Source organism: Glycine soja, chromosome 1 (genome assembly GCF_004193775.1).
Source record: "Glycine soja cultivar W05 chromosome 1, ASM419377v2, whole genome shotgun sequence".
Taxonomy (NCBI): domain Eukaryota; kingdom Viridiplantae; phylum Streptophyta; class Magnoliopsida; order Fabales; family Fabaceae; genus Glycine; species Glycine soja.
The window spans coordinates 1,797,852-1,825,289 of NC_041002.1; the positions used below are offsets into that span (position 1 = coordinate 1,797,852).

The 27,438-nt window shown below is 30.3% G+C and overlaps 3 protein-coding genes and 1 non-coding gene across 5 annotated transcripts; 3 read left to right on the forward strand and 1 right to left on the reverse strand.

Annotated features, from left to right (window-relative positions):
- Positions 1 to 12,181: 12,181 nt before the first annotated feature.
- LOC114408820 (transcription factor MYC2-like) lies at positions 12,182 to 14,755 on the forward strand. The gene has a single exon (XM_028371997.1). It carries the CDS (start codon positions 12,399 to 12,401, stop codon positions 14,370 to 14,372), a length of 1,974 nt encoding a protein of 657 aa, XP_028227798.1. The 5' UTR covers positions 12,182 to 12,398; the 3' UTR covers positions 14,373 to 14,755.
- A 7,458-nt stretch (positions 14,756 to 22,213) lies between these two features.
- Positions 22,214 to 22,960, forward strand: LOC114408842. Its single transcript, XM_028372028.1, has one exon. The coding sequence runs from the start codon at positions 22,416 to 22,418 to the stop codon at positions 22,740 to 22,742; it is 327 nt and encodes a 108-aa protein (XP_028227829.1). The 5' UTR covers positions 22,214 to 22,415; the 3' UTR covers positions 22,743 to 22,960.
- Positions 22,961 to 23,193: 233 nt separating this feature from the next.
- On the reverse strand, positions 23,194 to 26,658 carry LOC114408828. Of its 2 annotated transcripts, XM_028372016.1 has the most exons (3): positions 26,510 to 26,658; positions 25,404 to 25,491; positions 23,194 to 24,059 (listed from the first exon to the last, which is right to left on the reverse strand). In XM_028372016.1, exon 3 carries the CDS (start codon positions 24,037 to 24,039, stop codon positions 23,527 to 23,529), a length of 513 nt encoding a protein of 170 aa, XP_028227817.1. In that variant the 5' UTR covers positions 24,040 to 24,059; positions 25,404 to 25,491; positions 26,510 to 26,658; the 3' UTR covers positions 23,194 to 23,526. The 2 variants fall into 2 exon arrangements, with proteins under 2 accessions (XP_028227817.1, XP_028227808.1); XM_028372007.1 differs by lacking the exon at positions 25,404 to 25,491 and having other exon boundaries at positions 26,510 to 26,657.
- Positions 26,659 to 26,779: 121 nt separating this feature from the next.
- On the forward strand, positions 26,780 to 26,864 carry TRNAM-CAU. The gene is given in 2 exon segments: positions 26,780 to 26,817; positions 26,829 to 26,864. It is a non-coding gene; the product is annotated as a tRNA-Met (tRNA).
- The last annotated feature ends 574 nt before the right edge of the window (positions 26,865 to 27,438 follow it).

Below are 27,438 nucleotides of genomic sequence, written 5' to 3' on the forward strand. Positions count from 1 at the left end.
TGTTGTGATATTAAATTATATTTTCTCTAAACTCATATAGAAACAAAAAAAAATGATACTCAATCAATTTAATATCACAAATATAATTTTATCCTAACACTTTTATTAAATTCTATTTTTATTTTCAATAGCTTCTTTTTATTAATGATAGCAAATTTTTTTATATTTTACTTGAGATTAAGAAAATAAATGATATAAACTAACTTTTTTAATTAATATAAAATTAATTATTTTTACTTATGAATTCAGAATGAGTACTCGAATAAAACTTACTATTAAGGATAATATTAAATGAAAAAATTTATATAACAAATTGTGTGAATTATTAATGTAAAAGGGTCTAGTTAATCCATATTTTTAGAATATTGGTTAAGAAATTAAAATAAAAAAATATTTTTTATGAAAAATAATAGAATAACATAAAAAAAAGTCATAAATAACACAGTTTTATACCTTCCTAAATTTTTTTTAATTAATGTTCCAAAAATACTAGTGAACATTTGTTAATATAAACTTATGAAGATCACCGTGTACAATTTTTGTTGTATTTTAAATCCAGAGGAGGGACACACAATGTTTGGTGTCTTGCTGAAGAATTAATGTTAATTAAGCAAGTTGCAGGCACTGTCACTGTTGATGGATTCAAGTACCGACGAGAAGTGATTGCGTGAAGAACGTGCGCATTTGCATTTGGGGTCCATATGTCTAAGTGCAGAGTGCAGACCACACACATAACAGCCATACAATTGAATCATCTTGACTCAGCTCCTCAAACATCTCTTTCATATATTTGCTTCTTGGCTGTTGCTTTGCCTTTTGGCTTGACCCATTATACCTGAAATCTTGTCTTCAACATTCCAATTCACATACTCCTAATCCATTGGTTGCAATATTCTCTAACTCTAACCTCATCATTCGTTATAAGCATTTACTACTAATCATGGATTTCGTAAACCGTTTAGTTGTAAATTTGACTCATTAGATCTTTAATTTAAACCAGAGAAGAAGGTTGGTTGATGGATATATTTTGCTAGTGAAGAAGTGTGATGCAATGAGGCTTGTTAAAATATTTACGACTTTTTGTGGCTGACAGAAGAAAAAAATGAAAATAAAAATGATGGTGATAATAAGTGAGAAATAAAGTAAAGATTATAAGTGTTTGGTTGAAGAAAAATAGAGAAAATATAACACAGTAAATTTTATCATTTTTAAAATTATTTTTCTTCCCTATTAAACCACCTAAATAGTTTTCATCTCCCCTCTCCCTATATCCTTTTCACCAAACAGATTAATGTCTTAGAAGTTTAAAGGAACAATAATATTTTAATTTGTTGCCCCATGTTTTAATTAAGAATGAAGATAAAATATAAAAAAATAGAGAGAAAACACAAATAATAATTGATTAATCCTTTTTTATTGAAAAGAAAAGTTTATATATATATATATATATATATATATATATATATAATATTCTTTTCTCAAAAATTTAAATTTCAAAGTTTTCTGCTGGCATTATTTTCTCTCCGTTCCAACAAACCAACAATATTGATTCTTTGTTTTTTTTTATCTAAATTACCTTTTTATTCCCTTTAATTCTTGATTTGTAATTTTGATATTCTTATTTTTTTTGCGATTTTAGTTCTTATATTTTAAAAAATCTGCAGTTTGGTTTAAACCATGATTTTATTTATTTTATTTTGGTCAAATTAAACTCTAAATTTAACATATCAATTTGAGATTGATAAAAATAAAACCAATTAAAGGAATAAATTAAAAAATAAAGTTAAAAACTAAATACTAATTTTGTCAAAATTTGTAATTTATGTAGTACTTTAACTTTAAAGAGTTAGAATAATTAATTTAGGGCGCGATATTATGATAAGGATAATAATAGAATATTGTTCATTATCAATAATTTTAAAATCCAACCGATCTTTAAACCAGTTCAGACACTAATTAAAGGCTTGATGATTTAGATGTAATTGAACTGGTATCAACAATTATTTTTTTTATATTAACCCTCTTATTTATCGAAAAAAAAAATACTCTGATTAATTAGAAGTTTGACCCGAAGTTAAGTAAATGTGATTAATATGATTGGATACAAATTATTAATATGTTGAAGGTAAAATTAAATTATTTGGATAATATCTAAATTTAATCATTAATAGAAATAATTCTTTACATCCAACTTTGTTTACCGATATCAACAAAATAATATTGAACAAACATTTTTCATAAGCTTTTACTATTTAAATTACACATAAAAATTTAAATTAAATATATCATAATATTTAAGTCTAAGTTTTAATAATGCACAACAGTGTCTATTAATAATAACAGAATTAAAAAAATCTATTAATATTAACAACTTAATGTCTAGAATAAAAAATATGACAAATACTTTAGGTTATTTTTTAATGTAAAAAATAGTTTTTTTTACAATTAAAAAAATAAAGTGTAAATACGGTTGCATTACCCGTCAAAAAAAAAAGTTGCATTAAACATTTTTTGTTTATCTACTATGAACTGATTCTTCGTAAGTTTTTAACCAATTTTGACTGGTTCTTGGACTCATGGCCTCTTGAACTAGTTTTTCTCCTATATATATAGCAAGTTTTGTAATTTATTTGAGCCGATTTACCGATTCTCTAGTCCAATTAGTTGGTTCACTCTAATTTTAAGAATAATTTTTATTATAATACTATTTCCATTTCAAAATAATTGATGTTTTAACATTAAATTTCATATTAAATGATATTTTCATTTTTAATGAAATATTAATTTTTTATTCTAAATCTACTCTAAATAAATTAAATTAATCTAGTAATTTTTTTTAGTGTTGTGTCTAACATTTTTTTAACCACCACCAATCACTCAACAATTATAAATAATGTATTTAGAGTAAAAAATTTAATAAATAATTTATTATTATGCTTAATCCATATGAAAAAATAAGTCATTGGTATGAGTAATATTAGACTCTGTCTCCTTAAACAAAATTCTACTGTGACTGAAAAAAAAATTGGTTAGAATGAAATATTTCAATCAAAGGTCACCAATTAGGTTTTTTGAGAGAAATGACTTTCAACATATACGAACCAATGATAAAATTGCTTTAAAATCAACTTTGCACCAATGGTATCTACTAGTTTTTTAGTTTTGCTGCCTTGGTCTGTGAATTGTACCATAAATTTCCTATTTATAGGTTTCATTTTTTTTCTCTTAATTTAAGTTAAATTAGTGTTTAAATCTGTTTGTTATTTTAAATTTTAAAGTATTAATGAATTTTTCTTAATAAAATAATATTAATTTTATATTTATATATAATAAATTTATATATATAATTTTAAATTTTTAATATATATCATACTAATTATTACCTCACCGATTGAACCACTTACCTACAAATCTACTATTTGAATTAGGTCAATGATAGGAACAGTTTTTATAACATTGCTTTAAACATTATGATTTTGAAAGGGAGGAGGCATATTGTCTACGCATGTTTCTAACTCACTCAGTCTTACGCGGGCAGGTGTGCTTGGTCGGAGTTTTCTGTTTATGTTAAGTGGTCTTCTGAACTTTTTCATCCGCGCATTGTGAACATATTGCAGTGTAGACTGTAGAACCGTTAACACCTTTCACGTGGTTGACAAGTTGTCTGCTTTCTAGTAATTTTCTCTCTTCAATTCAACCTCATCCTTGTACTACATAGTATTTCGTGGATCGTCTAATCTTTGATTCTTTCCCTCTTGGCCAAATGTTGTTACTAACTCAAACGTGGGGGACATATATGTCAAACAGTTTCTATATAACCCACCGTCCATTTTCAAACTATATACTATATTTCAATTAAAAATCGTACAGTACTTCTCTTCATATATATATAGTTTTAGTCTGCGTTTATAAAAGAAAAAGTAAATCAAAGCATAAAGTTTTTAACATCTGTTCACATAATTTTATACTAGCTAACCTTAACCCTTAACCATGTTATCGTAACAACAGATATTGCTAAGCCCCTAAGCCAATGTGAAGACTAAAACATCAAACCTGGAGCTAGAGGACAAATTAAACCTGAAGACAGAAGACCATTCACAAGTGGATATTTTACATAATTGGTGCAACATCACATCTTTGAATAACTTCAAAGAAATTCAGCAAAACATTACAAATGATCCCATGTGCAATGGTGTCTGGTGATGACAGAATCACAGCAGGAGTTGTGTTATATATTAAACACAGTAAGACAAGATAACCTTTATGCTTATTTAGCTTCTTACTGCTGCTATTCTTTATGTTTCCTCGCGTTAGGTAAGACCAATTAGCTAGACTATGGGTCAAGAATCAACACCATATAAAAATAATAATATACATGAACGAGATTTAATATATTCCGATACTACATCGAGTTCTAGTTATAGCATCTCTTTATCTACAATTTTATTAAAATGTAAATAAAACAATACAATTTTGTCTAAAATTATGTTGATGTTCAGATGGATTAAAAAGTTTTAAGAAAATTGCTATAAAGTCTAAAGTCACAATTCCATACATCTATTTATTATACTTTTTCAGAAAAAAGTTTTGTCTAAGGACAACAATTATTTTATAAAAAAAAACATTTAATATTATTAATTGTTCCAATTGCAACCTTGGTCAAGGGAGAGGGCTAGATTCCCTTCACGAATGACATAAAAAATAAAACATTGTTAGTTGTATTTGAAATATTGTCCATGGTGGTTCTTAATTATGTATTTTTACGATGTTGCACTTCAAAAAGCATCTTCATGAGTTAATGGAAGATGCTTATAAGCTATTATTGTCTTCGATACATTAGTTACGTGAGACTTTTTGATAATATGAAACATCAATATGTTTTTATTGTAATTTCTAATAAAAATATCCCTTCTTAACAATGGTATTTAATACAATGATCGATTGAGAAAGCTGTTTTAAAATAGAAGTTGAATAAAAGAAAGTCCCCAAAGCATGTGAAATGAGAATATGGATTAATTTTTTTATTTTCTAGACTATATTATTTTTAATTAGAGATAATTTTGTTAAAGACAAATAAGATTATTATGAATAATAAAATTTTAGCTTAAAATAATTATATATTTATAATTTAAATTTGAGATTTTGAATTAAACCAAAAACAATCAAAGGTGAGTTGATGTATGCGTGCTTCGTGGTATATGGATTAATTTTCTCTGCTGCTAAAATCAATACTGCCATAAACTACATTTTTCTTTTCCTCTATGGTTATAAAGCAATAATAATCATTTCAAAGGCAGTGATTATTTGGCTGGCAACAAAACAAACAATGTATCTGCTTGCGTGTCTGGTGAAGAAACTCAAGTAAATACAAAGAGAGGTGTACGGACAGGTCCACATTCATTTCCCACTCCACCGCCAAGTTGGAATGATTTGACTTTAGCTGTGTCTGACACGCGGCGGCTAAAATCAAAATAAATAAATAACGGCTTTTATTAAAGGTAATTAATTAAAAATTAAAAATTAAAATATTTATAATATAAATCATAAAATAATATAAAAATTATGGTAATACAATTTTTTACCTTCTGATATAAATAATTTTATTATATATTTTATAATCAATATTCTTAAGATAGAGATTAATATTTGTCATAAATAAATATTAATTAGTGTCTTAAAAGTATTAATTAAAGAATTTGATTGAAATTTTAGTTTTAATGATTTTTTTATTTTTAATATCAAGTTTTTTAAAGAAGAGTAAGTTGGTAAAAAAAATAGATTTTAATTGTGATTGATATAATTAAATATGATTAATTAATTTTATGAATTAGCATAATTTTTTTTTAATATTTGAAACTGAAGCAAATATATATCAAAGGATAAAACTAATGATTTTTTCACTTTTTGTTTGTATGGTTGCATTGAAGTGTTAGGGGAAAGGGTGGAAGAGCAAAAAAGTAGATGGATATTGGAGTTCATGCATTGTTTGGTAGAAAAGTGCAGAGATTTTTTTGTTTGTTAGGTGAAGTAATGACATTGTTGATTTCAACTCAAAATCACATGAAATAACACAAAAATGGGATAACTAACCCATTTAGGTCTCTTTTAGAAATTAATTTTCAAAAGGGTGGGTCTATTTTAAAAAAAAATTGCTTGCATGGTTTTACTTTTTTATTATGAAAGATTAGGTCAAACTATAATTTTGACAAGCGAGTTTAATGTAACATATTTATTTTTTGTTAAAATAAATTAAGGCTTGGGCTGACATTATGAAAGAGAGAAATAAGATTATTTATTTGTATGTGGTGAAAGAGGTGTGAAAGAAATAGAAAATGGATGAGACCCGCAATGTTAATTCTATTACAAAATGAGCAGAATTGAGCACTAATTGTGGGATTGGAAATGACATTTTATGCTAGTTACATTTGTAGTGATGTAAACCGTTATAAAAGATGTAATAAATATATTTTTGTTGTTTATGACAGTTCAGAATGTCATTTTGTGGTTGTTAATTGAAATCACCTATAATTATGCATTTTTTAGTGGTTTAAGATCGTTAGTAACGTCTTTTGTTTTTTTTTTTTACTTGTTAACATTTTGAATGGCCAGTAATGGACAGTAATATTTAAAAAATAATAATTCAATTATTTATTACATAATCCAATTTTCTTTTTCCTATCTCCTAAAAACTTCATTTCAAATATTTAATCTTTTTTATATTCTTTTATCTCAACCAAATAACTTTACTTTCCATCCCTCTTTATATTATCTTTCATCTCTTTTAATTCTTTTTCTTTCATAACGTTTTTATTTACTTTCTTACCTCTCTAGCAAACACTAACCAAGTCAAATGATGACATGGCTACTGCATAAAATTGCTATTGCTAATTGCATTTTTAACGCAATAATAAGTTGTCAACCTCATTAACAACAACATGCAATTGTTACATGTTTGTCCATGCGCTAACGTCAACTAAATTAAAGTAGTAAGTAATAATTATTATTTTACTGTATGAGGTGACTATATGCATAAAAATTGCTTGGAGTGGCAATTCTAAATTGCTACTTCATATTGTCTCATTTTCAAGGTCTAACTAAAGTAACAAATAAGAATTATTACTTCACTGTGTATCACATGATCACTCATTGAGAGACATAAAAAAAAGTGTTTGAAGTAGTAATTCTAAATTGCTACTCCATTCTATTTGACGTGACACAGGTACAACACATAAAAAAGGTCTCAACCTCTAAATAAAATGGGTGAATTCAATTTGACGAAAACAAGGACTAGCCCAACACGATCAAACTTCGTGTTAAGAAACAATCTAAAGATTAATCCGTGCAATATGCAAGATGAAATTGCTATTGCAAACAATAGTTTAATCTATGATGCTTACGTGACATGTCATGTGATAAAATTTGAAAGCTTGACCCCATTAATAATCAAAACAGACCCATGCCAAAAAAATGTTCTATAACAAAAAAAAAAATTGTTTTGTAAAAATCTCATTTTAAAAGAAAAAAATAGTTTGTAAAAGTGATCCAAAAAAGGTATATCAACCCACAAAAATATGCCACTAATTAACGTAATCAGTTAAGGCAAGGGGTATAACCAATTATGACATCAACAATAATAAAATAATAATAAATAAAATGATTTTTAAATTGAATAAGAGGATAAAAATAAATTTCAAATAAATTAATGAGGATAAAATTGAAAAATAAAACTAATAATTTACAAATTAACTTATTTTCTATAAGTTATTCTGAATAATTTATGAAAAATAAAATATTATAATAAACATGTGTATCAAACAAATTGATCAAAATAAATTACAAGTTGATTAAAGAAACTTATAAGTTTTTCAAAAATCTTACCAAAAACACTCGGATCAATGATTAGCTCACTACAAATTATTCAAAAAGTGAATTATTTTTTTTTAACAAAAAAGTGAGCTAATATAATAAAAAAATTTGTGTGATAAAAAAAAATTCAATTCAACTCATTACATGTTGGTACATCATTAACATCAAGTACTTTAGTAACCCAACTGGCTCATCTATTTTAAAAATTTAAAAACTTATAGAAAAATAACAACACATATAGAACAAGTCCAATAACATAATAGTTCACAAGAATAAACTCAAAATAAAAAAAATAAAATTATCAACAACGTTTAAAAGCAAAAAAAAAAAAGAGAAATAAATATTTTTTTTAATAAAATAAAAACATATTAATACAAGTTGGTTTGACTCATTCAAGCTAACTTACCTTAATTCACAAATTAAGTGAATTGAGTCAAATTAATCCACGAAAGTAATTTTAGATTTTTTGAAACCAATTAACTTGCGAGCCCAAATGAAATTTATATCTTAAATTTTTATAAGTTACAATTATCCTTTACACATTTTTATATTAATTTTATTACTTTATCTTTTTAATTTTTTATAATATTGATAATAAAATATTACAAAAAAAAATTTAAGATATAAAAATGTGTAAAGGATAATTGTAACTTATAAAAATTTGAAGTATTTTAGATTTTTTTTTATCATAATATCATATGTTTCACAAAAAAATTGTGATATTTTTTTACAAGAATATTATAAATTATTTATTGTCTACATTGGTTTTTTTTTTTTCTGATGTCACTGTTCTCGAGCCACAGCATACTTTTTTTTTAAGTGACGGTACGTTAAGGTTTTAGAAAATGTCCCGTGAATAAGAAAATAGGATATTAAGAATTATTCTGTTTATTTAAAGTATACTTTTTAGTTTTTAGTTGTGGGTAGTTGAAAAAACAAATAATAGAAGAATAACTATAGATGATATTACATATAACATTCACTTTTAATAAAAAAAATTATTAATTTTTCTATTTATTAAAGAGAAGAGACTCGGACTAATCTAAAATTCATATAAGAGGTAATTAAAATAAAATATTATTGAAACGATTTGATTTTAATTTTAATATTTAATAAATCGTAGAATTGAACGATAAAGTGCATAATGATCTGTTATATAATTAGTGAGGAATATAAAATGGATAGTGAAGTAAGAAACAAAAGTGAGGGTGGCTTTCAGAGGGAAAAGTGGTATACACGTGAAGTGGAGAACAAAAAGATATAACAGTTTATACTTAATATACACAATAGAAGCATAAAGTAAAACGTGACACAATAATGAAATGGTTGACAATATTTTAAGACGTCAAATGAAAAAGGCACGCAATAAATCAGAACGACCTTGTCCATGGCTCGTCAACAAACTCTTTCTTATCTTGATGTGCTTCAAATGCAAATCATCCAGGTAGAAAAGGAAACTAATGTTCAAGAATAAGTGAGATTCATAATATTTTTTATAATTTAAATTCATCCGTTTAATTTTACTTTTTTATTATTATATTAAAATAGTATAAAAGTTATGTACAATATTATTATATTTTTTTTCTTAATCAAATAAGAAGAAATAAAATTTTTATTTGTCTCTCTTTTCGTTTCATTCAAATAATAAAACAAAATTTTCATTTTTTCATCCAAAAAAAATCATAGATGCTTATCATTTTTTTCCTAGTGTGGTAATATATTATTACATACAAAAATCAGTTCTAATATAAACATTAATTTTTTAATGATAATTACCAGTTGTTCCAGTGTATAATACACTATCATTTTTTTATAAAAAAATTTAGAAGTAGAATTATATAAGAGTTTATTTTAATTTTTTATAGGAGAAACCATGAGTATCTTATAATTCAATGAGTCATAGACTCATCGTGGTACACAATTATTATTAACTTAAAAAAATTATACTTAAAAAAAATTAAACACAAATTATCTTATTAAATAAATTCTTCTCTGACATAAACATACAAAAAAACCTTACACAATTTCACTAACCTCTAGGTTATAGTTTTTTTATAACCTTTTATTATATATATATATATATATATATATATATTAAATAGTAAATATTTTATGGATTTAGAATTATAATAATTATTTTTTGTGTCATCATGTGTGAAGTATTTATTTATTTTATTGATGTTTAATTTTTATCAAAAAATTCAACTAATCATCTTTAAACGTTCTTTTCTCCTAACTATGTTTACTTTTCATTCAGAATGATTTTAATTATCATTTAATATGACTATAAGACAATTTTATATTTAAAATTAGTTAAAATATAAAACTTCAAAATTTTGTAAATGACTAAATAAAAGTTTTACATATTAAGTAGGTTTGCTTGATTTAGAATATTATGTATGATTGAACTAAATAATAATTCATAAGCTAAAATGTTGAGCTATAAAATTACTACTTGTGATACTCAGTTAAGTTTTTCTCTTGACATATATTTCTTTATATTATTGTATAGTAAAATTTCGCATAAAATATATAACCCATGTGTAGTTTGAAATTCATGAATAAAATCATAAAATTGAGCGAACTTCGATACGAATTTTGACCTAAAACTTTGGGACTATTTTTAATTTTTAAAACTTCAAAATATTACAGTGTAAATTGGATATTAGTTTTCTTAAAAATAATATCAATATAAAAGTAATTTTACAACAAAACTTATATAGACAACATATTTAATATTTAAATCTATGTTGGTATTTAAAAAAGAAAAATTAATCTCAAGTTCGGTTATGAAAAAGTTAACTTTATTAAACAAATTATCACTAGGTGTCCTGTGACTTATATCTGAATTAAAACATAGAATTAGTTGCACATGAGTAATTAATAAAAATAAGGCTTTATTGTAATTTTTTAAGTATACTATACCAGTGACTTGATATGTTGCTTATATTATAAATCTGAATATTTATTTTCAAACGATATGACTTTTAAGATTATTTTTAAAAAAAAAAATTCCCCTGGAAAATCACGTGATTTGGAGATGAATCCTTTCATTAAGAATAGTATCTATCACTCTCGGTATAAATATTAAACAGACCCCCACTTATTTAATGCTTATTATGAGGAATTTTTTTAAATTGTCATTAAATTTTTAAAGTGGAGTTTATATAATAATCTTTCTCTTTTATGAAGGGGAAATTAAATACGAAATTTTAACATAACTTTACCAAATTTAAATTTAACATTATTTTCTCGTGATTTCTGATGCATACAATATATATATATCTTAACATTTGCTTAAATATATCTTTTCCAATTTGAATTTTTATTTTGATCCTCAAAGTTTCATATACCTTATCAAATTAATAAACTAAGAGGGTGTGTCTTAATTTGAATATTTTGTTTTCTTAAATTATTTATCAATTATAAAAGCTTTTTATCTTCTAAATTTGTTATTATCCCATGAAATTTAATTTAATTTAATTTAGTTTTAATCATCAATAATGAAGACATTTTTAATTATACTTTTTTCAATATAACAATATTATAAATATTTAATAATAATGATATTTAAATTTCTTACATAAATGCATTTAAATTTGATAAAATTTTAAAAAAAAATATTTGCATAATATAAAATATAAAAAAACTAGTTAATTTCAGTAATATAGATTGTATTGTTATTTTCTCCCCCACTTTGTTTGTTTTTGTTGTCGTCGTTGTTGTATTCAAACAATAATACTAGTATAAACGTATAATAGTACAACGTAGTTACTGATTTTTAGCGGTACAAAGAGTCGATTGTGGTCCTGATTTGTAGGAACCAAACAACACTTAAAGGCGCACCCATTTTTATTTTTTCTGTGGGCTACCATTATTATCCCACGCCACACCAGAGAAAGACAATTTACAGGTGGAGTGCAGATTTTTCTGTCGTCCACAAAATTATAACAAAAACAAAAAAAGACAAAAAGAGAAAACTAAATGTGAAAATGGAGATGAAGGTTCCAGTTCCCGACCCAACACTTATTTTTGTTGTTGTTATACAACTAAGAAAATTAAATTTAAATATAAAATTTAATGCAAATAATTTTAATTTTATCACCATTAGATAATTTATTTTTATACCGAGGTAGAAATTCCTCTCTCTATCCCCAAAGTTATTTATCCTTTCACTCAACCAGAAAAAAAAAAAAAAGAAACAGAAAGAAAGCAAATTTGGTTCCTAACTCGAGTTACTCGTGCATGTTGAAAAAAATAAATAAATAAATGGTTAGAATTAGAACGCCGCGTTTTCACTTTTTGCAAAAAACTCGGCGTGGGTATTTGGGTTTTCGAGGAAGGCTCGCACTTATTCTCAGTGTTATCTCCAGACCTAAAATTAAAATTCACACTAAATGCACTCCAAATAAATTCGAAACGCAAATGCACCTTCTCTTGTTCTCTCTCTCCCAAACTCAATCCCTGTGAGTGCTTTCTTTCTGTAACTAACTTGTTCCCTCGTTAACCCTAATCATCAACTCAAGCAGTGAATGAATCTGTGGACGGACGAGAACTCCTCGGTGATGGAGGCCTTCATGTCGTCCTCCGATCTCTCCTCAATCTGGCCCTCGCCGGCGCCGCCGCAATCCACGGCGGTCTTCAATCAGGACACCCTCCAGCACCGCCTGCAGGCCTTGATCGAAGGCGCCCGAGAGACCTGGACCTACGCCATCTTCTGGCAGTCCTCTTATGACTATTCTGGCTCCACTCTCCTCGGCTGGGGCGACGGTTACTACAAAGGCGACGACGACAAAGCCAAAGCCAAGGCCAAGGCCAAGGTCAAGGTCACTTCCGCCGCCGAGCAGGACCACCGCAAAAAAGTTCTCCGCGAACTCAACTCCCTGATCTCCGGCTCCTCCTCCTCCTCCGCCGCCTCCGACGACGTCGACGAGGAGGTCACCGACACCGAGTGGTTCTTCCTGGTCTCCATGACGCAGTCCTTCGTCAACGGCGGAGGACTTCCCGGACAGGCCTTCTTCAACTCCGCTCCGGTGTGGGTCACCGGGGGCGACCGTCTCTCTGCCTCGGCCTGCGAGAGGGCGAGGCAGGGACACGTGTTCGGGCTGCAAACCCTGGTTTGCATACCGTCCGCGAACGGCGTCGTTGAGCTGGGGTCCACCGAGTTAATTTTCCAGAACCCGGATCTGATGAACAAGGTGAAGGTTCTGTTCAATTTCAGCAACAACAACTTCGACATGGGTTCTTCTTGGCCCGCCACCAGCGCCGATCAGGGCGAAAACGACCCTTCCTCGCTCTGGCTCAGCGATCCCGAAGTTAGGGATTCCATTAACACTGTTGCTGCTACCCCTTCGGTTTCGGTTCCTGCACAGACTCAGGGGATTTCGATTTCCAAGACCATGCAGTTGGAAAGTTCTATTCAAACCCCTGGTTCCAGTACTTTAACCGAAACCCCTAGTTCTATTCACGCGATTCCGCAGAACCAGAGCGTCTTCTCCAGAGAATTGAACTTTTCTGAGTATGGTTTCGACCCAAAGACTGGGAACAATCAGAATCACCATTCTCTGAAGCCGGAATCCGGCGAGATTCTCAGCTTCGGCGAGAGCAAGAGAACCTCCTACGGCGGCGTCAATGGGAATTCCAATTCCAATTCCCATTTTTTCTCCGGTCAGTCGCCGTTTGTTGCTGCTGCGGATGAGAACACCAACAAAAATAACATCAACAACAATGGGAAGACAAAGTCACCGAATTCGCGCGGTAGCAACGACGACGGAATGCTTTCCTTCACCTCCGGCGTGATTCTTCCGGCCTCGAATTTGAAGTCCGGTGGCGGCGGCGATTCCGACCACTCGGATCTGGAGGCTTCGGTGGTGAAGGACCCGGTGGTGGAGCCGGAGAAGCGGCCGCGGAAGAGAGGGCGTAAGCCGGCGAACGGAAGAGAGGAACCATTAAACCATGTTGAAGCAGAGAGACAGAGGAGGGAGAAGCTGAACCAGAGGTTCTACGCGCTTCGTGCTGTGGTTCCCAACGTGTCAAAGATGGACAAAGCGTCACTCCTGGGCGACGCCATATCTTACATCACGGAGCTGAAGTCCAAGCTTCAGACCCTCGAATCAGATAAAGATGGAATGCAGAAGCAGCTGGAAGGTGTGAAGAAGGAGCTCGAGAAAACAACCGAGAACGTTTCTTCTAATCACGCGGGTAATAGTAGTAGTTGTAACAACAACAACAAGTTGTCGAATCAGAAGTTAATTGACGTGTTGGAGATGGACGTGAAGATACTTGGGTGGGACGCGATGATAAGGATCCATTGCAGCAAGAAGAACCACCCCGGGGCGAGGTTGTTGACGGCATTGATGGAGTTGGACTTGGACGTGCACCACGCCAACGTAAATTTGGTCAACGATATGACCATGCTACAAGCAACGGTGAAGATGGGAAGTAGGTTTTACACGCAGGAGCAGCTTCGTGCGGCTCTGGCGGCTAAGGTTGGGGATGCACGATGATGTTGGCTCTGCACTTTGCGGCAGCGTTTGAGATTATGTGTGTGTTTGTGTCGTGTTATTAGCTAGCTAGCTCTTTGTAAGTTGTGCTGCTCTGGGATATTTTAAGCCTTCCCGGTAGCTGTTTCTGTAAAATTATAAGCTTTTTTTCTTTATTGGGTAGCTTAGTATTGAATTTTGAGGTAATCAAATTGGGAAGCTCCATGGAGTAGTAGAACTAGCTAGGGACACTTTTCATCAAATCTGTGGGTGGAGTGGAGATAGCAGCAGCTATATGTGGAAATAGGGGTAATTTTATCTGTTTTAGATTGTGTATATATTATAATAATATCATAAATGTGAACAGCATCATGCAAGTTCTCAATATTATTATTAATGCTTCAGCTTATCAGTCCCAGTGATTACTGCCATTTCAGTTATGCCAATCAAACCATGTTTGCTTCTGCTGCTGCTGCAATCCTTGTTTTCTTTTAGTAGTTGTTCAAATAAATTATACTGAAAGAATATCATTCTTTTAAAAGTTTCTGGGTTATTTTTGGTTGGAGCATGAACTATGCACCTATTGTTACACAACCATAAAAAGAGAACAATTTTTGAATCTTTGCTAATTGTGTTCTTTAGGCGTTCTGGTTCATTGGCTGTCTCGGTCTGGATCTATCATTAGGAAAAGTATCATTTTTTGTGTGATTGAGTTGATAGCATGGTTGTCATCGGGGAACCAAAATTTCCATGCTGGTTTGAGTTGATGTTCCTTTTAGGCCATGTGAAAAATGCATTCCAACAGAAAATAGAAAATACATCTTCCTTCTCTGTCTTTATGTTGACAATAATTCTTTTTGGGCGCTACTACTTCTTTGCTACATTTTCCTGTTAAATCCTCTGGATTATTTTTTCCCATCTGGTAAGCCAGTTTCCTATTCAGGTATTCTGCTAACTACTGTTCTGACCCTACTACCAACTTTGACAATGAAAATGTCTTCCGACATGCATGGTAGTATTAAGGGTAAAAAACAGGGTATCGGATACTACTTTAGTCCAAAGTTGTCTGTGTACGAGGCTACGGCATGTATGTGTTTGTGGAATCTGAATCAGTGCTAATACACGGGAATAGCCAGCATTTCACCATTTGAAAAAGACCCAAAAGGGTGGCTCTTTCTCTTAAACTACACTGAAAACAACCTGGAATTTGAAGCTGCTTTTGATGCGTTTACAAACTACTACTGCTATGTTAAGCTTAAATTGTTATAAATGGAGTTTATAGCAGTTAGGCTATGTATTTCACAAGCTACATAGTTGGACATTTTGCCATTTTAGGAATCCTGGGATACAAGTATATATTTGAATAAAAACTATTTTTAAGTAAAGTTTACTAGTTATTATTATAAATATACTAAAACCTTTAACGTAGTATGATTGCTATAAAACAATTTATTGTTCCAATTCAGTTGTATGTGTTGTAATTATGGAACTCTCCACTTAAAGAAATAATCTCATTACAAACTTGTTTACGCCAAAAAAGGAAGATGAAATTGCCACTATTAATTAATAGAGGCCTTTACTGTGTTAATTAATGGTCCTTGCAGTTTTCCCCATGTGGGTGTCCTTAACTGCCATGAACAATATAATCTTACGGATTTGTTACCAAAACTGATTAGTTCCTTCCTTTCCTCATCATATTGGGTATCAGCTGTGAAATCCACTTTCTCCTTTTGATGTCCTAGCAAAGGCAAAGGTGTTCAATGCTTTACAGTGCTAACATAGTGCATCATGGCCACACTTGTAGAAAGCAGGCGCAGGATGCATGGTACAAGTCCATGTAGAGACGGAAGAAACTGAACAAAGGAACCGCTACATCTTAACGTCCACGATGGGAATTTCGTAGTTGGTATGAATGGGTGGGATAACAACTAATTAGCAAATTATGAGTTCATGTTTGTTCTCCCTTATAATTATTTTTTCCAAAATTTCTTATATACACTTTTGATTCCATCATAATTTTATCAAACATGAAAGTTATAATTTAGAAGAGTATTAACAATCACTTTTTAACCTATACTTTCAGACACACTTATCTTATTATTATTAAAATTTATTCAAAAGTACAAAATCATGTGAGTAAAATATATTAAATAAAAAAGTGAGACTCATTAAATATTTATGTTTTTAATAAATATTAATCAATAATAAAAAATATATTATACTATAAAGTATGATGCTGACGTTTCTCTTTACTCTAAGACCATTTTTAGCCTTCTATCATCATCGAGTTAAATTCTTCACTTTTCAAGTGAAACAATGGAGTAAGAAATCTAACTGTATCATTTCCCTCATCACTATGTTCCATCTATAGAATTCAGTAATGAATTTCCGTATGAGCTGTGCTAGGCCGCCAAGAGAAAATAATGCCTAGAATATTACAAAATTATGCTCATGTTTTCATATATATATATATATATATATATATATATATATATATATTATATTTAAATTAAATTCAAAGAGTCATACCCGTATATAGAATGAACAGATATGCGACGAAGGAGCAGAGAGTGGCAAGTAGATAGCCGTAGCCATCGGAAGAAGAGTGGAAAGATAACCAAAAATACAAAAATGTTCTCAGCATTTGCTTAGTAAATAAATTATTCTTTCAGGATTATAGATGAGTAAATGACATTGTCAAGCAACGCAAATCTTAGGCTGATGCAAAAGATTGCGTGCTCTGAAGAAAATGGGGTGCTTCATTTTTTTCTCTCATTCTTTTTGTCCATTTAATATGATGAGATTGACGTGGATCATATTAAATTTTATGTGGGGTTCATTTTTGCTTCGTGTTCATCCAAGCTTTCTAGTAGTGAAGACGTTTTTGAATAATTAAAGTTAGTTGAACTCGTAAGAGCAGCTATAAACAAAGTGATCACTATATATAATATTAAAAATACGAGAAAGCACGGTTAATAGATAAATAAGACCAAATATCACATAAATTAAGGTACATAAATTTTTTCTTTATATTTATCTCCTCTTTCAAATCGGAGGCCTTTGCACAAAGGTCAATGTTGGATTACATCACCATGAAATCTTAACATATTAGTCTATTTAAAATTATCTTCCATATGTAGGGTAATAAAACTATTTTAAATCGATCAATAGACTCCTTTGCTAAACAAGTCCATGAGCTTATAAGCTAATGTAGCCATCACATTAGAAGTGGTTAAAACCATAAAATTATATTACATTCTATTGTAAATATTAAAACTAGCTCAAGCCAACTTTGTCAAGCCTAGTAATGTCAGAGACAATATATATTATTAACATTTCTCTTACTAAAAATCTTTAGTCTAACTTACTTAACTAGCATTTTAAGAAACTTAACTGAAAAAAACTTTTTGAAAAACCTAAATTTATTTTTTGTTAAATATGTTAATCAATCAAGCTTTAAATGAAGTAAGATCGATAACACCTGAATTTTGAATAAGATCATAAAATGCATACGAAATCATTTTTTAAGCCAAACAATTAAAACACGTAACTTTTTTTTAAAGAAATTAAAACACCGAAGAACCTGCGTATTACATCACATCAAAGATACTTTTATATAATGAATGGTTGATTTAAAAAGAAACCGTTTATTGGACACGAATTGATTCTAAATTAAAGAAGTGGACCAGAGCATATGCCACCATATATATGTAGCACTTAATTAAATCTTTCCTTTAACGACAACTCAAGAAAATCCACGTCAAGTTGGTTTTATAATTAGAATACTGACATCCAATGGACCCAATGAAAAGTGATTAATACCTGTTCTAGTCTTCTTGATACAATTGAGTTATATTCTTGTATACCAAAATTAAGTATTATAGATTTATAGGCACATGTTTCTGAATAATATGATGATTTTGGAGTAGGCTATAAAATAATTAAAATATTTATATTACTTTCCAGTTCATGAAGCTCAATCTAGTACAGAAAAACTCCAAAATTCTAACATAAAATTAAGATTTGTCTTTTTTTTCTTTTCAAAATGAGTAAAGATAAAATAAGTCATTTTAATCATTGATAAGGTTAATATTTGACATATTCATAATTTATTATGTATGAATATGTAATATCCACTATAATTTTTTTTATCAACAATTGAGGTGTTTATTTTACCTTCTAACATGAATAATTTGTTTTAGAGGAATCAGATCAATTTAATAATTTATTGAACTCTTATCTAATAGATTATAGAATATTTAAAAGAGAAGATATTTAATTATGTTTCCAAAACATCCCAAAAATAAATAAATAAATTGTGTTACCAAAACTTTCACGACTAAGGATTTCAGGAACGTAATCATTATTATACACATTTTTAAACAAAATTTAATTTTAAATATAAGATGTATTGTCAAATGTTGAATTATTCTTGTAACAAAAAAAAAATTTACTCAATATCTCATGTTTTTTAAATAAAAATATTGACACCTATTTTTGCCGTTTAAATTTTGACTTGTAAATTAAAAAAAAAATAGTTCTATATGGAATGATTTTTAGTTTTCAAGTTTTAAATTATTTCCAGTTATTTCTATTCCAACTTTAAAAATTTGTTGTCAGTCCTATAATTTTTTCTTTGAAAATTTATCTTTATAAATGTGAGACTGTTCATTGAGATTGTTATGAAAAGATATAGAATGAGAGCAGAAAAAAATGTTTTACGTTTTTTTTTTACAAACTCAAGTTAAATTCAAATCATATCATGATTGAATTAAGCTAACAAAGTCTCAAATTTATTTTGTATTTACAATTTATAGCTTAGATATCCATTTCATTGAACGGGTTGTGTTGGGTTGATCAATGCCTTAATGTTAACATCAAACTATAGTAAATCATATTCAAAAGTCTAAATGTTGGTTTGAGACTATAACAAATCATACTCACAAGTCCAAATTCAAATCAAGCTTTTGAAATGCGCCCAAGTTTTGAATGTACCAGTTTTTTGCTAACTAATCCCATATTTAAAAGGTTAAAAATTTTAAGTTCAAGGCATACTAAAAACCCCAAATTTAATTTAGGCTTCTAAAATAAAGTCTAAGCTTGGTGAATGTCTAATTTGTAAGAATATTTTCTTGCCTTAGCTAAGATCAGATTAAAAAGACTTGAATTTATCAAGACGTGCTTAAACTTGAAAACATAAGTTGTCAAAACATGTTTTGCTCTCTGAATCCATGCTTTCGCAAAAGGACAAACAATAGAGTTTGAGTTTAGAAGAGATGAATTTAAAATTCTAATACCTAATTTAATCCCCTTTGCTACCACACCTTTTTTACAATTTTAATTTACACGTATATTTAAAATAAGTTATATATAAATCTAATAATTATGTTTTAATTAAAAAATATATAAAATATATAACAAAGATATTAAAAATTAACAAGTCCAAGTCAGGAAAAAATTATATAAAATTATAAATATCCTCTTGTATTAAGTTTTAACTTGTCAACAAATTTTTTCAAGACAAAATCTTAAAAAGTTACCGAACACCAAAACAGTCAAAACATGAGAGACAATGATTCTAATGTACGTGTAGAGGATACCAGGAACTTCTTTTTCTTCTTTTAATCAATCAATATGGATATTGACGCATAATTAGAAGCACTAAACATTTGTATATATGTGAGAACTTGTCTTGTCAAAACGCAACTTTATAAAAGGTGGCAGGGGAGTTTTTCAATATATGAGAAAAAGAGTTAATAAATCCGATTACTTAGAGGGAAAGAAGGTGATGAGCAATGTGTAATTGAAGTTAGCAGAAGGATTATGCAACAAGTCAATGATTGCCACAACCAATCAAGGTAATGTATTTTTACAAGATAGTAAATATAAAATATATGGAATCAAAGAATAATCTTCGCTAGAGTTATTCTGATCAGTAATTCATACATGTTAAATTTCGATAATCCAAATATTAAATTAAAAAGTTTTATTAGTAGATTAAATTCATATTTTTTATAATTCTTTAATATTTTACTAAATAATTTTAATTTAACTTGTAATATATTTTTTATAATACAAATAAATGTTACTTATAATATTATATAACTTAAGTATTCAATTTTATCTAAAATTTACTATGTATGATCGTTGAAATAACATTCAGATACTTAATTATTGAACAATTAAAATTTAATACAAAAAAATTATTAAACAAAACAATTTTGCAAAAAACTACTCTTCAACTAATTTTGGACAAAATATGATTAGTCTCTCATTTTCAAAGGGCAAGGAAAAACTTTGGAAGGGAATAAAATTGATGTACCAAATTATATAAAGGGTTCATCATTTTTATGTCAACTAAGGTGGGTCGACAGATTTCAGGTTTCCTATGCTTGAATTGGCTCATAAGTATACTTAGGATTAAACAACCAACCCCCCTTTGTTTTTGTTCCACAACCATGACCCTTTTACATAATTTTTTTTGCACTTTCTTTTTTTAAGAATTTTTATTTCAATAACTTTATGCATGTAGTTAGATCTAATCTTTCAATTTTTTTCCTAAAAGTATAATTTTTTTACATATTTCTAGAAATTAAATTTTAGAAGTGTTAAAATTTTATGACATTTCTAAAAAATAATTTCAGGCAAAGATAAACTCATGTTTCTTAGTGTCCTCTCTCTATTTCAAACTTCATTTATCTTTACATTGCTTGCAACTTGCCTCTGAGATGAGACGTGTTTTCATTATTTTTTTTACACAAGACTGAATAGTAAGAAGCTTCCGCATTTTAATTTTTTGAAGTGTTAAAATTTTGCATTGTTTCAAATTTTAATTTCTAGAATATTGAATCTAACCACGTCTATAAGGGTATTTTTGAAGGAAAAAAATCGACAAAAAAATGTAGGGAAGTAGTTGGAAAAAGGTTTTGCAAAGAAAAAGATTTATTTTGAGTCAATTGTGTTTTGTTTCGAGCTGGGTAGAAATAATGTCGGGCCATTAACCATGAGGGCCGAGCCGTATTGAAGATATTGGCCCATCTAATTGGGTCCTTTTTAATTAACATTTGGGTTTTTTCTTAAATATTTTTTGGAAAGACTTACTACTTAGATAAATCATTATGATACCCACGAAGAATTCCTCAGCAAAGAGAAAGGAGCAGAGAAATAAGAAAGAAATCTTAATAGGTTAAATAATTTGTTTTTCTAATGTCAATTTTCGCCATATTAATTGTGATATTGGGTATATTGGCGTGAGTAAATATATAAAAATATTATTATAAAGTTATTCGAAAAAACAAACATGCTAAAGGCCATTAGTACTCGTTTGGAACCATATAAAAATGTTATTTATAAAGATTTTCTTTTGTAAAGTACTCGTTTAGAACCATATAATTTTTTTTTCATTTTTCTTATATTAATTAATTGTTACTACATTACTATATTCATCTGTTTACTCTTTACAGCCACGAACCCTTGTTAATTTTAAAAGCAGCTAAAATAGAGGGAGCTAGGCCAATACTTGAGTTGGTGCCAAAATACCAACAATCTAATTCTAAATTTTATAACTGCGAAAAAAATCTCAAATTAGGCCTATACCCCGGAAATCATGTGATGAAAAAAAAACTGAAATAACCCCTCAAAAGCCTAAAATAGATAAAAAAAAAACAAATATGAATAATCTCACATATTTGCCAAGTCGTAAATGACAAAATTGTCCCCCTTATAGTAAAAAACTATCCAAGAAGACCAAGAGGAATCAATGATTCATTTGGTCAAATGGACAATAGTACATGCAATAACCATATGCCTCAATTAGAAATGAATGGCTAAGCTGTTTCCACGGTTCAGAAATCTATGCCAAAATATAGCAACCAGGTTGTTCTAATCAGTTCCATTTTCAAATCCTCTCTTGCAACCCATCACCATCATCATGTCTTCTTCCCACTTCATTCCCTTTGGCCTAATTTATATAAACTCATTCCCTCCCCACTCCATTCCACCAACCTCCCTACCAACATAAGGAAGAGCTGGTTTTGGTTGCTTGAGATACAAGAAATCAACAATACAATGAGTCTCAATTGCCTCACCTGCAGCCAGCTTCTCCAAAGGACAGACTCCTATGGGGAGTTATTTGCAGAAAAGGAATACACTAAAATATGCAAACAGGTTGATAGAAGCTTGTCAAGTAACATGTCATCATCAACATCCAAATGTGAGCTACCAAAAGGTGGTGCTGTGGCCAAGGTTAAGGCCGGTCATCGCCGCAATTATAGCACCGGAGACGTTCCTTATCCTCCTGGCAGCCCAGGACCAACATTGGTGCGAAGCAGCGGAATGAGAAGAAACTGGAGTTTTGAGGATGTTGCTGAAAAGAAAGACCAGGGTGTGAGTTGACACTGAGATCAGATTATTGTTCTATGTTTCCTTGTTTGTGTTATATTTGGCCCTTTTCTACATTATGTATACTTTGTTTGTGGGGGATGTAAAGATTGGACATGGGGTTTAGTGTGGTTGTACATGATTAAAGTATGGTGTTTCAAGCGCATTGTACAAGTTATGAGCTCTGTTTTTTGCACCAAATTAATCACATCCCTTCTAGTTTTTGTTTTTCATTTTCTCCTTTGAATTCTTTGTAACTGGTGGTTCAATTTATTAATTCATCCCATTTTAAAATCAATCTTTCTGGCTTCTGCTGTGTACGTTAGAATACTAAATCTAATGTTTTATTCAATGAGATTGATAACAGCTATTTTACAGGCATTCTAGTCTTCTACACGAGACAAAAAACAAGACACCAAGAACAAAGAAGATTGGTAGCTTGTCTCTTTAACATGCTTTGCACTAATGAAAATTTGAAAACTCTCCATGCATACATAGCATGTCATAAATATTTTTTCACTGTGGAGATGGTCTTTCTGATTTAGATCCATGACAAGTATCAAGAAATGCCCAAAGTCAGCTAAGTATGTTCTGTAATGCCCTTTCTACATCTGCAATGAAAAGTATGAATGAGTAACTTAGTAAAAGGGACAGATTTTCTTCCGCGTTTATAATTTCAAAGCTTGCCAGGTAATGGAACAGCGATTGTCCAGCATTCTTTACATTATATAATGTCTATAATACAACAGAAAGTCCACTGGGATAAATACTTTTTTTAAAAGAAGAAATGAAGAGTCAACTAGTTTTTCTTTCTTCTAGCTTCTGCTTTCCAATCTCTTCGACCCAGCACCACTCTAGGAGTATCAGTAATAACAACACCAGAAGATCCAGACTGAATTTCCCTCTCTGGAACTGTTTCTGGCTTGTTTCCAATGGCTAAGCATGTCACCTCAGGTACACTAATTATGGTTGGAGGATCAATAGATCCATTCATTTGTTGATGCTTAAAAACATGGGCTCGTCTTGCATCCTTTTTCCAATCTCGTTTACAATAGATACGGGTGACCAAGTTGTTGTTGTTGTGGTTCCTGTTTGGTTGTAGTTCTACTTGCACAGCTGGTGTCTCTTCTACAACAAATGACTTCTTTGTTTCGGCTTCTAGACGCTTACGTGCCCTATATCTTCGTTGTCTCTCTCGATTCTTCAGACGTCGAGTCATTATGTCATTACGCGCTTTTGAACGTACCCTTTGATCAACAGACTTCATCATAGAACTATCTTGTGTTCCAGCTGCACTATGATTGTTTTCCATTTTCAGAATAGGGCTAACATCTGCAGTAATCACGTCAGCTAGCGATGGAATCCAGAAAATCATTTAATGTCATTCCTCGTGATGCATGCATATGAAATTTTTTTTAGAGCAAGCAAGCCTTTTAGCCTACATTGCATCCCTTTAGGCTTCAGTAGCCTCTCCAGTATCACAATTAATCATATTATATAATCACCAACAAATAAAGCCGAGAAAAAACTACTTCAAAATAGTGTCTGCACTTCATTGAGAGGCCACTTTTCTGACAGTGCCCCATCCATAACCTCAAGGATAAGTTAAAACTTTTAAATAAATATACATGTTATGAAAGACAAAGAAATGTCAATAATGGAACAAAACAAAAACAAAATTATATTAAAATTAGAAATCAAAAAATTTATATCACTCCTGCAAAATGTAAAAGCTATCCTGCCAATTATGCAAAATGATGATTCTCTCCTCTTTCATATCTTTCAGCCCTCTTTTTATATTATTTTCGCTAAAATCCTGTCAAAGTGTACTCAAAGGCATGAAAAGGCACACAACACCAAAAGGGTCAGAGCATTTCTAGTTCATGCAAGACATGCCTTTAGCATCTTAGTGATAACACTAAAATACTCTGAAAGCCTAGCCATCTAACTGGCCAATTGTGATGCTAAAAGGAGGAAATAGTCAGAATGTTAAAAGAACTTAGAACTAGCCACCTAATTTGCTAACTGTTAGTTTTGGGACTCTTAGCAGCAAACAGCTTAGGGTTTTGTAAAGTAAGTATCATTTTTTATGATGAATTTTATGCTTGGTAGTTCACTTTTGAAATTTAACTTCCTTTTGAAAGTGCCATGTAAATGAAATACTATGAAACTCTTGAATTAACTGCTCCAGAGACTAGAGGCAGTCATTAACCAGAAGAGGTGAACCTTCCCAGATTATTAGTCTTATGACAACCAGTGTTATCAATTGCAGAACATCTGAAAATGGCGGAAAGCCAATAATCCGCTATATCATATAGCAGATAAAATTGCGGGCCAATAGCAGAAGTTGCATAGCAATTGAAATATATGATATATATCAATTATATATGTATAGAAAATTAAGTTGTACGCAAATAAAAATCAAATGCACAAAATTAACATAATATTAACTCAAAGTTCAATTGGAGATCCAAGAAATTCCCATAGCAGCCGCAACAGCGGAGTCACAATTGCAGATCCAAGAAATTCCATAATGCAGCAGAAGCGCTATAGCCCCACTATAATGGCTATTTAACAACACATAGAAAGATGAAATGTCTTTCAAAAGCTTGTATTAGATGAAAATGTACTAAACCTAATTCAACCTACAAAACTAGTTCAAGAATGAAGGCTCACCAAAGTTATTATAAAGGATAATTTGGTCATATACTCAGCTGATGTGGAATCATAATAGCTCATCAACCACTCATCTTATCCATAGATGCTTAATTAGACATAATAAATAACAAAAGTAAATAAACAATTCAATACAGGCATTTAACTGCAAATTCATCCAAATGTTTTATCAAAAGTGAGCAAGTAGGTTCCATTGTGTATTCTCTTCCAAAAAAGAAAACAAAAGTCCAAAAGACAAGGGCAAGGCACACTAGGACAGGTAAATAAGGAATCCTGCAGACGTAAAGTGGACCAATTTTAAGAATTTTTCCACTTTCAGTTATGAAGGAAAAATGGTTTTAAAAAACGGTCCGTGTGACTGCAAACTTAGCAGCAACATCAAGCTTTTTAGACTCTTTGCAACCACATGGGCCAACAATTGCAGCTGCATCGACTGCAATGTCAAGGATCACTTGAAACCACAAATGTGACTGAGACTGCCGTTTACAGCCTTGAAAGGAGGTGCACAAGTTTGTATAGGGAGGGAAAATGAGGGTTAACTACAGTACATGCAAAACCACCTCAGTGAGGTTTGGACAATACAGGTCCCAAGACTTAGTACCACTTGAGATGCAGCTCTTGGGGGTCCACTTTTGAAAAAAATTAATAGAATGCAATGCCAACATGAGTACATGTCAATAAGCAACTAGTAAATTATTACAGAAACCCAGATCATAAAAGACAAAGAATCTGAGCCAAAGGGTATGAACTATAAAGTTATTCTAGTAACAGTCTATAATGTGGCAGGAAGAAATCAAGCAAGAAAAATGGGAACTTTAATTAGTGACAACACGGTTACAGTCATAGCCATAGGGTTATGCAACAAAACAGATTGCAATTGAACCTTGCAAAATTAGCCACCTAAAGGGGTTAAAGTGAGAGGGGTTTCATCCTCAAATTAGATTTTAAAAAATCAGATTCAAAACATACAACCATGTGTATGGAACAAGTAGCTCTGCAAAACGGAAACTTTAAGGTTCCAAGGTGAAATGGTTATAGGAATGTATATTAAAAGAGTGATTGAAAGGTGGAGAAAATGCAGAAGAGAAAGGTGTTGAGTTAATTACCTTAGTGGGTGTAGATCCACACAGAAAAAAAAGGAGAAGAGAGAAGAAAAACAAGTGTTTGAAACTGTAAGGAATGATGGGAGACGGTATTTGTGTTTGTTTAGGTTCGTCAAGACACAAAAGAAAATATGATGACAAAACTCCCACACAGTTTGGTCTTGTTCAGGACACAAAGTTTCCTGCGAACGAAATCACACGTGTAAAGTGTAATAATACTGCAATACCTCATACTTTTAAATTTATTTACGCATGTGACATGAAGAATAACATGGGGTGGTGGCGCAGTTGGCTAGCGCGTAGGTCTCATAGCTTCTGAGTGATCCTGAGGTCGAGAGTTCGAGCCTCTCTCACCCCAAATGTTTTTTTAGCCGTGTCACTGATTTTGTCCAAATACTTTTGAATTTAATTTCTAAGTTGATAAATTGCATATTTGTGAATTGTGAAAGTCATAATTAGTTTAAGGTGATAAATTGGCTTTAATTAAAAGTGAAAAAAATAATATTGTAATTTAAACTTTCTTAAAGCATTCAAAATGAATATCTTTCTCCTTAGATTTTAACCAATTTTTTAGGAGTCAATGAATTCTTAAAATCTCTACAATTTTTTACTTGAATAGTAAGTTATCTTACTACAAACTAATTCTACGTGGGAAAGAGGTGTAAGAAAGTTTTTTCACACCTTTGGATTTTGTTAGTTTTTATTTTCTCCTCTTTCCTGATTTGCAACAATAAAAAATTCATAACCTCTGATCAAATGTACACAGAAGCAAACGTTTGAATTACAACTATAGAATTGCTAGCAAACGATTAAATTATCTGAGCAAAATCATTTCATTGAATATAATTTTTTTTAAAAAAATTTCAATCCCACTGATTTTGTCCAAATACTTTTGAATTTAATTTCTAAGTTGATAAATTGCATATTTGTGA